At 47.3% G+C, this 15,211-nt stretch overlaps 1 protein-coding gene across 1 annotated transcript in view; it reads left to right on the plus strand.

Moving 5' to 3' along the window:
• LOC105560718 (growth factor receptor-bound protein 14-like) overlaps positions 1-11,344 on the plus strand; it is a 251,947-nt gene extending 240,603 nt beyond the window's left edge. The window contains exons 11-13 of the mRNA XM_012010071.1: positions 2,790-3,058; positions 7,022-7,115; positions 7,644-11,344. Of these exons, the coding sequence (XP_011865461.1) occupies positions 2,790-3,058; positions 7,022-7,115; positions 7,644-7,913 (633 nt within the window). The 3' untranslated portion in view covers positions 7,914-11,344. The remainder of the gene's footprint in view (positions 1-2,789; positions 3,059-7,021; positions 7,116-7,643) is intronic.
• Positions 11,345-15,211: the final 3,867 nt, after the last annotated feature.

The following is a 15,211-nucleotide window of genomic DNA, read 5'->3' on the forward strand; positions in this document are numbered from 1 at the left end:
AGTGCTGTTTAATTCGCTTGAAAATTTACGGAATTGCTGTACACATTATTAACGCGCGCGTTTGCATTCTCTTTCCGCGTAATATTATTCAAAAAGGATAATTGACACGTTGCCTTTTCGATCGCGGCGAGAGAGCCTCGGGAATACGCGCAGACAACGAATCTTCATTCCTCGCTTCTTTTCAAGCGCGCTGCGGCGGAATTCAAACTTGAGATTTAACTGTCAAGATGTTAAATGTCCAAGTCTAGTTGCGCGAAGAGCTCGTAATATAGCTTGTCGATGCAGCGACGATTTTTATGTCTTCGCGAGGTGACGTCGACTTTTCCATAAGCGACATAACGAAATTCCTTTACGAGGGGAAATGTGCCACGGGGCGGGCGGCGCGGTGGCCGTGCAACGCGTCATTTCCGACGGCTAACGCTTCGTGTGGAGGTTGATCGAACGACGAGGGGGTTGACGAGGATAAGAGGGAGGAAGGGCGGAGAGCGTTATCCGCTGCACAGAGTCGTAAACTTCGAAGGAGCTTGTAATAACGATAAAACACGACGAGGAAGCCTGGCCGAGCCAGGGAAAGCTCCATCTCTCTCGCTCTCTCGCTCTCTCGCTCTCTCTTTCTCTTCCTCTCCCTCTCGCTCTCCTCTATGTGTTTAAACCGACGAAGTTAGGCCGGAAGTAGTAAACTCACCCGGAACCCGGGAAGCTCGCCGCGTTAACTTCGCTCGTCGGACATCCCTTAAAATATTATATACACGTGGCCGGACTTAGATTGGTCTGGGCTGCGCTGCCGGGCGCTTCAACGCCACAACGTTCGTCCTGATATCGCGCTCAGTGTACCGTTTAAAAATCAATTTACCTGCAGAAGCCCTCGACTGATAGTACACGTCGTTATTAACTTCCTGTTGTATATCCGTGATACCCAACACCTTCCACCTCCTTTATTACTGTTTAACGTCAATAACGCGAGCGAAATGGCGCGACGAGTATTCTAGGCTAAATCATTTTCCCGTAGGACTCGTGGAAAAGTACTGAAAATATCTACACTTTTAAATATGTTATATTCAGAAGATGATTTTGTATTGCACAATGATGCGTGCAGCGTGGAATTGCGTCGTTGTTAAATTACAAAAAGAAAAGCAACGAGAAAAAGGTCCGTCGTACTTGAGACGGACGATTGCTTTCTCTTCTGTGCGCTCGGAAGACAGTTTCTAAATTGCCGGGGCATATCGGGTCACTCCGCGGTGTCAAGGCCACACCAGGACGAAAGCCTATCCCGTAGATACTTCGGTCTTCCTCCGTTCTCTCTTTCTCCCCCGAGGAGGAAGACGGGACCGTACGGCAGCTTAGAGAAGGAGCGAGCCGAACTATGGAGAGAGCCGGTTGAACATCGATCGCGGCCGGCCACGTTACGGGCGTATGCTCGGGGCCGCGCACCGGCTTTCCCGGTTTCCGGGGGCTCCTGAAAGCACCCTCGAGTTCTCGCTCTACGGTAATTCTCCGGCTGATGAGGAACGCCGAACCCCTCTTCTCCTCCCCATATCTCTCTCTCTCTCTCTCTCCCCCCCCCCCCGTAATTCTCTCCCTCGTACGTACTCGCGCCGCGAGCGTCTATTTATTTTAACGACCGACTAATCCACTACGTGCGCTCCAGCTTTTTGCTCGTTATCAAGGACCTAAAGAGCGAGGGGATAGCGCGGAGGTTGCTTATGCGACGACGCAAATTATCCTTCGGGATACGTCCGCACTGGGCTTCCAATATACCGTTGCCTTCAGATATCCGGATATGATTTACGTCTGAAATTTCGGAATATAGATGCCGGCGCGCTTATCGCTTTGATCGGCGCTGTGAAATTAGACGTCACAGGTGCGCGAGCCACAAAGTCGAAATGTGGTATTACGTTAAGTGTGATTTTGGGATATGAGCCACGAATGTTAGAAATTGCGGCCGTACCCGCGTACGGGATCTCAATCGTAATACATTATCGTAAAGGTGTTTCCGAGCTATCTCGATACTGTTGCGATCGTCTCGCGCGATATCGAGAGACTCGTCCGGCATCGGTGTTCTTTATCGTCGATTGTGGAATCGCGGTTCGCGGAAAGAGGGGTCCGCGGAGAAAATTATTGCCGGGGGTGGCGGCGATGAGTTATCGTTTGCGATTGTTACCGGCTGTATCGCATTCGGGCCATAATTTTACGGGAGATTCGCGGGGCGCGGTTTACTCGCCAATGGATCACCAGGAGAGCGAGGGATGGAAACAGGAAGAGAATTCGCTCTCTCTCCTTCCTCTTTCTCTCGCCTGCAGGACGAGTTATTTACCGGACTGGAAACCACCCGCGCTTCTAATCCCAAATAAAAGCGTTCGGCGGCAGCCCGGAACGGCTCGCCCCCCTTCATCGTGCTCGCTCGTAAAGGACGGGCTTCCGTTTGCCAAGAGATGAACGTCGAAACGCTCAAACTCACGTTCATACTCGGGATATAGATGGACGTATTTATCCCGGGATCATTGAGCACGTTGAAACTCCGGTGCGTCGCATCGTTCACCGGGAGCATATCCATGTATCCGCGCGATAATAAATTCGTCGGAAAAAATCGCAGCGATTCCTCTCGTTAAATAAAACATTTTTCCCCAGCGCGCGGACAGTGATGTGCAATAATTTTCAGAATCATTCGTGGAGAACGGAACTTTCTCAATTGATATATCGAAGGCTTTATTCGAGCGAAATCTTGGTTTAAGTTTCGAAGATACCAAGTTGAACGCGCGTACGAATGATCGAATCTTTGGTTTTTGCAGGAATCGATACGATCACGCGTGGCGATGGATTTTACCGGTAGCGTGGGCAGGATAGTCGAGGATCCCAAGGAAGCCAAGGATATAGCCGAAAACGAAGGCATGATCTGGCGACGGAGATGGCGACCGTTTTCGCGAACACCACCGGGGTGCGCCATGATGAGGCTGCACGGCCTCGACGCCGGTATACACGTTCTTCAGCCTTGGTTCCACGGCGGTCTCAAGAGGGATGTCGCGGCAGCTATTATAAGGGACAACGGCAGCGTCGACGGGTAAGTTCAATCTTGTCGATTAATCAACTTCTCAAGTCAATTTCGCGATAAATCGCCATTTAAATTTCGCACCGAATTAAATAGATCGCCAAGTTTTATTCTTCGTTCTAGTCCGCGGAAATTGCCGAGTTATAACTCAAAGTAATATATAATTAACAAAGTCGGGATAAGTTCCGCTTACACACCTAATTACATGCACATATTTGAAGAAGACGGATTTGTATAAAATTCAATTTCTTAAAGTAAAAACTGTAACAACAATCAAGCTTTTTAGTCGACATTAACCGGCCGATGTTTTAATTTATTGCGAGAAATATTACCTCGGCCAGGGTTTGAACCTCTCTACTCTCTAGGCAGTGGTCGAGTTGGTGAGACGCCCGCCTAGAGAGTAGGGAAGTCCAGGTTCAAACCCTGGTTGAGGTAATATTTTTTGCAATAAATTAAAACATCGGCCGGTTAATGTCGACTAAAAGGCTTGATTATTGTTACTTATTACTGGCAGCTTAAAGAGATTTCCACGTTTAAAAAATTTAAGTTTGACTGAGCTGTTGCTGTGGACGAGTCTATCATTAGATTAATACAAAAATGAAATAGTCGTGACTCAATTATGCGCCAGATATTTTACGGAGAATCAAGCTCGAATCTTCTCCTCCAATTTTCTCAAAGCTGTACCCATTTCAAGTCACGCTGCTTCTCGCTCGCGGCCGCGATTGATAACGCGTCGTCGCTGATTGCAACCGCGGCATCGTCCGTCGTAAATGATGCTGCCCGAAAATCCCGATCGCGTCGATACTATCGACGATAACCATCCGGGCGGGAGAGGGCCCGCCTCAAACCGGTTGAGAGTTACGACCTCGAAGCTGCTGGCGCGGGCGACATGCCTGGCTGGCGCTTGCGTAATCCTCGCGATTATTACGAGCGACCGTAAATCACGATGAATTCCTATCGAGCATACTTTGTGTCTTTCGCCCACCGCTGCTTCTCGTCTCTCTTTTGTTATTTTAGTATCTTATTACTCGCTAATTCGCTCGCGGCTGTGTCCGCGCATTTGAATTTTAATGCGCGATACTCGATTGTCGACTGCGGTTTTTTTTTTGCGCGCGAGGGATAATGACAATACGTTCTAATAATATCGCCGATACTTTTTCTATTACTTAAAAAAAAATGTAAAAGTGTTACGTACAAACGATACATTACGCACACGCAGAAACGCGAGGGAAGACGAACATCGGCAAAAATGAGATTCATCGAACGCGCAGTGCTTTGTTATGTAAAATCTTTTGTCCCCCTCCCCATGTTGTTTCTCGTTTAAAATAAATTATGTTCGAGATAGAGTCACGTCTCCTCAGAGCGTAATAAATCTTTCACCGTTTCGTCAACTCTTTTCCTTTCATTTTTTATTTTATTTTTTCCCTCGCTGCCGCTAACCACGCCGCTTTGTCCTGGGTCGAATCCGTCACCATATTGACCCTCGCATTTAACCCGTATTGACCCGGTAATCTCAGCGAGCGTTACACGTGTGGACACGCCCTTGAAACGTTAGGAAATTATTAATATCTTAAATCAGATTTCATTATATTCGCGTAGGCACTCTCTCGAGACGGGGCATTGCTCCCCCCCGGAGTGTGTTACACGTTTGACGGTGCAGAATCATAGATGCCTGATAATCTTTGCCAGAGTTGACGAGGTAGCTGTGCAAGCTGTAGTAATACAGGGACTGGGGAAGTGAAAAGGGAGATTTCTTAAACTCTCCGAGTTGGCGCAAATAAGTTGGCGCACGCCAATCACTCCAACGAGCCGCGTATCGCGTTTCTTTCCCGTGTCTCCCCCCGGTCGCCTAGCCTAATGAAGTAATACATTCCCGTCCAGCGATCGAGTCCACGTCTCCGGCACGTCGATCATCCATCGATGACCTCCTCTCACGGGCGGTCACGACCCGAGCGAGCGGCAGCGTTTTGCCGATATTCCGGTTTGTCGCCCGTCCTCTTCCTCTTATCTCTTCCTTGCTCCTCGATCTCATCTTTTATTCGCCGTACTAGCGTCGGGAATCGCGGATAAATGGTTAATTAACGACTCTCTCCATCTATCTCGTCGCGCTTAGCCCCGGGTAATTGAGTGCTCGGGGATCACGTAGTTGTCTCCGGGTTTTACGTTCGTTCAGGGGGCCCTTGCATAAATTTGCATAATCTCGATCGTACACCCGCCTCGCCGCCTCCGCCGTATTCTCTTCCTCGTCCTCTCTCTCTTCATCTCGACAATAGCGGAAAAAAAGGGGGAGACGGCGGAGAAACGCGGTGAGAGTCCCGCCTTGTGTCTTCCTACCTGGCACTCGCGAGTTCCTTCGCCCGTCGTGAGTTCCCGTTGTCTCGTGTCACGATTGTCGTCGTCGTCGTTAGACGCGAAAAACCTTCTAATCGATTCCGCCCCGGGCATTGTCTACTAATCGCCATTTACTTCTCGCGACGCTGCGAGTTAGCTCGGGCAGAGCCCGTGAGATAGAGAGGACGTATCCCCGCGACGGACGTCGGGCTCCTTTGTACTATATGGGAGCCGTAACGTCGTTATCCTCCTAACTCGGGATAGTTCTTGGACATTACCGTTCCGCAGCCGGGGCCACGAGTCACCACCGCCGCGCCGGAGTTGTTATCTGCCTGCCTGGCGGACGTGGAATATTCACTCGCATGAATATTCCATTGGACGAGCATCGGGGTTGATGAGAGACGATACCGGACATTAACAAACGTTATCGTCGCTACACATGAATAATCCGGCCGAGATACTAAAAAATGGGTCGCGCGAGAGCCGCGGCCTCGCATCGCGATTCTTCAGATTTCTTTTTTTGACAGCTGCAGCGACGCATCGTTTCGGGGGAAATCTGTCTAATCTGACGTGGTTGCTAAGGAATTTCGAGCTTGTTACGGATCGATTATCAGAGTGGCTTGCGAGCGACGGGGAGCCTTTCTTCTAATTGAATATGAAGCGACGAGTCGCTTTGTACAAAGTTGCACGAAAGACAAGGTTTCGTCAACGTATCGTCGTTGTGCCACGTAATATTTGTTAACGACCGCGTCATGTGGCATCAAATATTTATCGGAGAGGGCAATGGGCATGTGCTTGATGATATTTTATCGTGAAAGGGACCGCAAGTCTCTCTCTCTCTCTCTCCCTCTCTCTTCCGCGACAGCGGCAACGGGATTTCTCAACGCGAGAGTGCCAGGAAGGAAGCGAGAACCGCTTCTTCCACTCGGAGTTTTACGATCGCGTGGCCGCGTTGCGATCGTTTTACGACGCGAGTCCTCTTCTCTCCTCTCTCACTCTCTTCTTCCTCGCTGCAACCGATCTGCCTCGTGACCGACCGGTCTTGTCCTCGTCGTTGCATCCCCTGACCTCCATCTTCGCCCCTCGCCTCTGCCGTTGTTTTTTTTTTTCAAACCACTCCACTCGTCCCGCTGCCTTTTACGACCATACTAATTTATACCGTGATACGCCTGGACGAGCCGTAGTCTCGCCGTCCTCCCCGGTATCAAACATCTAGCACCCGGTGCACCGTGATGGCCTTTGCATGCTGCAAAAAGCACAGCCTATCTCTTCTGAATCTCCCGGCTAGTCCTGTATTCAGATATCGTCTGTCTCACAGCAGCTCTTAACCCTTTTTCTTACCCTTAGCGGGGCCCCTGGTATACGTGTCACTTGAATGTTTCTGGAAAACTTGGAAGTTACGGTGAGAGATAGCACGTGCCCGCCGAGTAAATCCTTCATGAATAATACCAACATCGCCGTTATCGTAGAATCAACACCGAGTATTTGGATCGCGCCGAACATGTTATCACAGATTTCTAATTAGCTACGATCTGACCGGGGCATAAATTAAAAGGGTTGCCACGTGCTTGAACGCCGTGATAGCTTTTACACGGTCGTCGGCTCTTTCAGAATTCTCAAATGTTCTGTTTTCTGTTCTTCCAGGGTATTTCTGGTCAGAGAGAGCAAGAGTAATCCTGGGGCCTTCGTGCTGACCTATAAGTACAACGACAAGGTCTTTCACGCGCAAATCCAACCCGTAAGTATCCGCGTCTGATCGATAATTAGCGACAAGTCGGGGATCTTTTTTTGCGGTCGAGTTAACTTCGCGGCGATTAAACGCGAAAAAGTTCCCCTGGGTCGTTTACTTTAAAACCGTCGCGAGCGAGTTGCTAACACTAGAAAAAAAAATAAAAGATTTTAATCTTTCGCCGTTCGAATTAATTCCGCCGGATAAGCCGATATTAAGGATTCTGTTCTTATTTCAATATCAACCGTACCAGTGTTATTTAATGCAATAAATCAATTGCCGACAGTCGCAGCGTTTTATAGCGACTCGATAACAGAGCGAGTTTTCTTGCTATTTTTAATCTCCCGGCCATTCTTTATTCTCGTTGTCTGAAAAAGTGAGCGCCGTTTTTTTTCTCTCGACTGTAAATTATTCCGTTCGATCCAAGATTCTTCGCAACTTCGGCAATATCTCTCCAATATTTTGCGCTACACGCCGCACTCGGTATCGTACATTCGTATACGGCGTTAACATTCACATCCGAATTGCTTCTTTCAGATCTTCGATGAGCGTCGCAACTGCTGGCTGTACACCCTCGACAAGGGGACGACCAAGTTCTACGATCTGCTGCAGCTGGTCGAATTCTATCAGCTGAACGCGGGCTCGTTGCCCACCCGGCTAACTCACTACGTGCAGAACGGGGTGAAGCCGCCGCTGCACAAGCCGGAGGACGGCGGGGCGTCGCCGTCGCCGCCCGAAAGCAGCAGCCAGCGGATCAACAGCATCGACAAGGCCGCCGAGCCAAGCGGTAATCCGAGCAGCATTTGAGTATAGGACAGTCGGCGACCCGCTGGTGTTGTCGACGGCGATCGCCTGCCTACCGTTTGCGCCACCACCAACGGGCCCCTAGACCCCGTCACCATCGCCGACAACATCGTCATGGTGCACCGTAGCAACGACAATCGTCTGGGTGGCAACGAGAGCAGCAACGGCGGCGGCGACGTCCGCGCGACACGATCGGGTTGCTGGAACCTGTGTTTCTGCAGTTACAACAAATGGGATTTGTAGCGCGATCGGCAGCGGCAGCAGCGGGATGATGTTCAAGTGGACGCGAAGACATATGGTTGTCTCGTTGGCGCGAGAGAGAGCGCGAGGGGGGAAGAAATAGAACGACGAGAGCGAAAGAGAAGAAGCGGCACGGCTTGAGCATCATCCATCGTTGAGTCATCCCCGGATCGCGACTCGTTCTAATAACGCAGCATGTGTGTGAGAGAGTGTGCGTGTGCGTATGTATGTGCGTATGTGTGCGCGTGAGACGTCACTGGGTCGGCTGATCCGTGCAACAGAACGACCAATTTTTGGGCGCGAGGCACGCAATAATGAAGAAAGATACGACCGCGGCGGTAAGGAGCCGCAGGATCGCTGTCGTACGAAAAGATTCTTCGTTTCGACTTTCACGTTTGTTCTGTTGTTCCGCTCGCCGGAGTAGCGCGGCGCCGACGTCCGCCGACAGCGATCCTCACGCGGAAACGAAACCTCTTCGATGTTTTTCATTGTACCGTGTTAGAGAGTCGTCGTGTAAAGATCCATCTTGTCGTCTAGACCCCTCGCCCCTCTTTATTTCCCCCCTCGGAGTCACGGCGATCAAGCAAACGCGTCTAGACGATCAAAGAGGCAACGCGTATTCGTTTCTTTTGCTTTTCCTCTTCTATTTCTTTCCACTTTTCTACATTGTTCATGTTCGTGCAAGCATGGCGCGTACGACTAGATTGCTGACCGCGCTCGGCGACGTCCCGTCGTTCGCGGAGTTATTCCGTGAGGAGAATGGAAAAAGCGCAATTGCGCGTGCGTGTATGCGTGTTGTATCATCGTATGCCTGCGAGAAAGACGGAGGTAGGGAGAGGTAGCGTGAGAGGAGAAAATAGAAGCGCGTATCGCCAAGTATGATGTAGTTATGGATAACTATATCGTGGTAAATCAGCAATACAAGACGAATGCCAGCACAAAATTTGGCTTTTCTGCTTGGGTGTGTACGGTCCGAGTGTGCAAGAGTATGCGTGTATATATGAAGAAGTAAGAGAGAAAGAAATTTGCGTGGTCTCCCCCTCCTCCCTTATCCCTTTTGCTTCCTCGTTTTACTTTCTGGCGCGCGTCGCGCGTACCGAATGTCTCTTCTGTTTTAGTCGTTTCTCCGAAGAGAATGCGCGACAAAGTCAACCGCGCGATTAGATACCATACCGACTTTGTCGCCTGACGACGACGTTGACGACGACGACGACAACGACGACGACGGGTTCAAATAACGAGAGAGAATCGACCAAATTGAGGGAGAGGAGCGAGTGTATGATGCGTCCGCGTGTTCCGTTCATTAGGTATAAGACTGTGTCAGGCGGAACTCATTTGGAAACGATATTGTCGAGAGTCACGATTATTTCCGAGTCTAGAATGTTCAAAATTAAGCGAGGCAGCTCTTGTCGACGGGACAGGAGCGACGGAAATGGAGCACAGACTTCTCGTAGAGGTGTCGAGGGTGTCTCGCGTCTTGTTTGCAAAATTTTTATCGCGGCTTGGAAACGCGAATTTTCGCCGCGGTACGAAGAGCCCCATTACATTAATGAATCTACGAAATACAATACAATTAGTGTAAGGATCCTCGACGCGCGCCTACGTCGAGGGCCGAGGAACACGCTCGCGGATTCCCGTGGTATTGTAACGCGCGCTGAAGAGTTGAAAGCGTGTCCCTTGGCAGACATGATCTCATATTTTACAGATGTTTCAGTTACGTGAGGCATTTGTTGGTTAATACGAATTCGGAAAATGAGGTTCAATTATAATTATTATAAAAATGCGCTAGGAAGGCGTAACATTGAAATAAGAGAACGAGAGAGAATGAGTGAGAAGGGTCTCGGAAACAAGAGATGTATGTACATCTGCGAGATGGCGAACAAGAAACAAGTTTGCGAGGATGAAGTTGGTCACGTGGCGAAACAAAAAGAAAGAGGTATATTTAAATACAAAACAGATATATATACATAATATGTATATGCATGTTCTAAATTGTACAATTTAATTTTATATTCGGGATATATAATTATATACTATCGAACGCGGAAAAAGTCGATAGTGCGAAGTTCGTGGGAGCAGCATCACCGGGTGCGAACGTTGTCGTGCATTCTAGATTTATAATGTGGAAGTTTTCAACGTAATGTTTTTCGAATAACAAACGCGAAAGTCTCCTACAAGATAAAGGCGGATTTGGCGGGAGCTGGTGGAGTGTGCAGGGTATGGACGCGAGAGAAATTATTTGCACAATGTATTATGATTCGTCGAAAGAACAATACCAAACCCCCTGCCTCCCCCCCATTTGTACCTACTTTTTAATGATATATTTTTTCATTGATTATATATTTATTTAACGTCGAACGTAGCGCCTACGCGTCATGTCTTGAAGTGGTAATTTTTTAATTCGAAGAAGTGCAGATCTTACACCAGATATATAACACGTACACGACAGATAAGACAGCGAAACACACACGTACATGTACACCAAAACACAGACACAAATTGCATTAAATTTTAGAATATAGTAGCGCTTTATAGAACTAAATATTAGGATAACAAATTCTTCGTGAATGGGTATGAAAAAAAAACAATCTTCTGTAGGAAGGGTGGTCCGCAAACGCGGCGTTCATCCCCGATCCGTTTGCGTAAAGTTCTCCATTTCTCACGAAATTCAAGCTGAAGTCGAAATCAACGAAATTACCTCTCGGAATACGCTTATTGCGCGAAAAAAAGAAATTGTCCTTTCGGCCTTTCGTGTAAATATGTCTATTTAGGCCAAGACCCCGCGTCTCTCCCCCTCCGAGTTTCCCTGTCCCCACTGTTCCGTCTACCCGTGGCCCGTCGACTGTTTGAAAATCAACTTTGATAGCGGTTAATCAATCTTGATTGTTCAGGTCGGCGCCGCGGTGTCCCGCTTCCTCCTCTTACACCTTATAAGACACCGAAAAACCGAACGGAAAACGAGACAGACGCCGGGTTCTCCGTGGCCACCAGCGTAAAAGAAGCTATATTATTATTATTAATTAACTACATAAATTATAATAAAATATATTTTGTATTAATGTAGTCACGAATTAATACGGCAAACGCAGTGGTCTGTCAAGACTGAATCTAAGTAAGAGAACGCAAATTAGTCCTGTGCGAATTTCATCGACGTCTGTTAAGAACAATAAAATGATCAGGTAACGGAACGTTCACAATTGTGTTTTTATTTCTATCCCCGGACTAAAGTGTGTTTCGTTGATGTGTTTGTATATTTTATTCTTTCGCCGCTCTGTTTATTTTACCGCCAAGTATTGTTGAGTATACTTTCAATTTACGTTTCACCCGTCTCTATCTTCGAGAGATCGTTTCGCCTTTCTTCTTCGTAAAAGCTTATGGGCCACGACTTATCGAAAGGGACCGACGCTCGTGCTTGCGTATGCGATCGAATTGCCCGCAGACGTTGATGAAACTCACATTGTCACTCTGGTAAGCGATATATTCCGACGCAAAGTCCGATCTCGTCGGATCGTTCCTCAAACTCAATCAATCGCACGAGTTCGATTGTACACAAGCGGCACACATACACACACACACACAGACACAGACGAAAATTCGAGTTTATAGCGAACGAGCGACACCAAGGTCCGTACGAACGTGTAGTCGCAGCCGCTAGTTCGCTCGCAATGATAAACGGTAAACGTACAAGTTCCGGCCAGGCTTTTTGCTGTTGCACCCTCGCGCAATATGCAACACGCAAAGGCAGCTTAATTCGTAGAACGTGTGTAATGCGATGATTATATCACCGATTGTATTATCTATCTGTCCACGGTGGATCTCGATTGGTGAACGAGACGTCAGCAGTTTTTTATTTTTCTATTCTTGTAAGAGAGACGACAATGCCGTTCAGTTTGTGATTCGAATAATAATTGTTGTTTAGACGTTTGTCTTCATTGACTCATAATTGCCAAGTTTGTCAATTTTTAAGAGTTTAATGTTCAAGTTGTCCATCTTTTCTGCATTAAAATTCGTGATACGAGCGATACGAGGTGAAGAGCCTCTCGCGAGCTGTTACTTTAGATTTTTAACTTCGCGATCGAGCTCGAGTTATCCGGATATAGGAACTATCCGGTTTCGTATCGACAACATTAGTAGAACTATCTTGAATATAAGTCCGTTAATAGTTGGGGAACGGAACGTGAAAAGCCTTTCCGATCACGATACGTTGATTGTGCAACCACGCGCTCCCCGTTCACTGATTACGGATTGGAATCGTAATAGTATAGTAATAATGATTAATCGCGATCTGGCGCCCGCTCGATTCGCGGTGGACGCGTGTCGCGAACGAATGTGCTTCAGAGCGACAAAGAGAGGGAGAGAAAGAGAGTGTATATAGATATATGAGAGATTGCTTTGGTTGGAAAATTGCGCGAAAGTGCCCTTGCTGCCCATAATTACCGAGGGAATAACCCAATAGTCATTCGCGACGTATGAGCCATCGGGCACGACAAATTGCAGACGATGCATTTTCCCGTCTCCTCGACGTTTCCTCCATTCTTTTTTATCCGAAATTTCACGTCTGAGGATAATCGGATATTTAAAAAGGAAGTATAATACGGTTACAGAGATAAAATACAAAACGTAAAGAGCTAGTTGCGACGTTACGTTCCTTAAAATTTATGGATTCGTTGTTACACCGCGTTATATCACTGTTCTACCCAACGGCTCGTGCTAGATAACCAAAGGGACTAATGTTCCATCAATCGACAATCGCCGGGTGCACCCTCAAGGACGGCAGGTACCGTCGGTGCGATAATTTCCGGTACCTGCGGTCAACGAGTATGCGCTCGTGGGCTGAAAACGGGGTCAACCGTGATGTGCCCCCATCGGAACGGAATTTCAGCCGGAATGAACTCGCTCGAGGTAGAAGCGGATTGAACGAGGAAGAGGGTGTGTCGTGTGCGTGGTTTGCGTGCGTAGATACGGTGCGTCGGATGCGCCCAACGGAGCTCGGCCAACTACTCTCACACGAAAAACCAGAAACGCGTCGATCGGTGCCACGCGGTACGCCAGAATCGTAAGAGAGCAAAAGGAAAAGGAATCGGCGTTAGCTAACGGGAGGAGCGAGACGACCCCGGGAGCAGCAGGGAATACTTTATACAGGGTGTTGACGACAATTACCGTGTTAGTGGTCGCGAACGATCAAAAGCAAAACGCACAAATTATCGGACCGAGGTCCTCTCGAGGTCTCTGACTGTCGTAGAAATTTTCATTCCCATTAGAAAGCGACCGGAGATTTCCGCGAAAAGGACCGGTTCAGCGGACGACCGGACTCGTCTCTGTTCACTTCGCATCATCCCCCTGATCATTCGCAGTCGATCCCGTGAATTGCTGTCGTCCACATCGCGGATACGTCCCTGGTTGAAAAAGATCTCCGAAAGTGGTCTTTCGGTACCCACGGTCCATCGGGATGTTCCGACGGTCATTCGGCTATATTTTAAATCGTTAATATACAGATAACACGGGGAGAGACGACCCAAACCGTGATAAATTTCAACAATGGGCACAATCGCGCGCTGGGTGTATCTTCGATGATTATGGGGGACCAACGTTAGCGCGATAATTCGACGGGTATCATATAATCGGTGAGCGATGTACTCAACCAGGGGTGTCGTGAGATTTTTACGTCTCTTTTAAAATTCTTCCTTCGTTCAGTAGCAGCGCTTTCACGCATACCGCGACGCGCGATAATTCGACTGGCGTCGCGATCTCTTGAAGCAACACGAATATCGAAGCTCCAACGAAGAAGAGAGTCGACGAGCTGGACTCGCCTTCCGAAATCGTTTTAAGGGATTCCCGACGGCTCGCAGCATCCGTTCCATAACAAGCGGAAACGACAGCACCAAAATGGCTCGACATATCGACCTCCCACCCGACAAATCGCCCTCTCAATCAACCTTCTTGTGCGCAATAATTCGTTTCCTCCGGAACAACAATATTAACCCGCAATAATAATGTTAGCACCTGTAGCGCCGCGAATACGCGAGAGTCATTGTTATATCTTTGTATGAACATTTAATACGCAATAAATATGTATATGTCGTCATCCCACTACTCGTGCGGTATACGCTTTACTGCCCCTCCCCAATACCTATTTGCATAACTGTCTTACGTCGTTATCTCGTTTCGCGAGCACATTTTATCGATAACAAACATTACATTTATCTCATATATTTTGCCGAATGCTTTCAATTCTTGCAACAGGAGGTAATTCTATGCAAATCGTGTGAAAGGAGAATCAGCTTATCTTTTAGTAAAACTAGGAATGGCAAAACGCGCGCTTCGCGCGCGTAATTTGTAGTCGGGCATTGTATATTTTTATGAATCCGTACACATGCAAACAAGTAATTGTATGCGCAACGTCAATTTAAAATAAAAAGTAATTGATTACTCACTGATACGATTTGCAACAGCAGAGTTGTACATCGTTAAATATATACGTTAAACTGTAAAAATACAAATTTGTATATGATTATTATAGAATAATTATGTAAAATCGAAATTATTTTATTAAATATATTTTATATTTTATGTTTTGCAAAATAAGTATTTATTACAATAATTATACAACACTCAAGAAAAATCTTTCTTTTAAATATAGACTAACCAAATTTTATACGTATGGTTTTTCTAACACTTATTCGAATCTTCGTCCAAATCATTTGAATAAATAAAATAAAAACATAGAACAGATGCTTATTTTGTACGAGTAGCAAATAACATAAGAATGTAAGACACTTACCTCACCATTTCTCCGTCGTTGCCCGATGCCTCCTTAGCTTCCTCCTCCTCTCAGATTTCCTTGTGGCACTCACACAACACTCACTCGCGAGAATCACCGATCGCGCGAAATTTCGGACACTCCCGTACGCGATGTGAAATATCGCGAAACGCACGAAATAATATTAACAAATATCGCGTGACTTTCTGTCATACATATTATTCAAACTAACAATTTGCATTTTTGATTCGGAAGAATAGGATAATGGATAAAACACTTTTGAATTGGCGATATAAAACGC

The sequence above is a fragment of the Vollenhovia emeryi genome, unplaced genomic scaffold (assembly GCF_000949405.1).
Source record: "Vollenhovia emeryi isolate VEMERY1.0 unplaced genomic scaffold, V.emery_V1.0 DF939224.1, whole genome shotgun sequence".
Taxonomy (NCBI): domain Eukaryota; kingdom Metazoa; phylum Arthropoda; class Insecta; order Hymenoptera; family Formicidae; genus Vollenhovia; species Vollenhovia emeryi.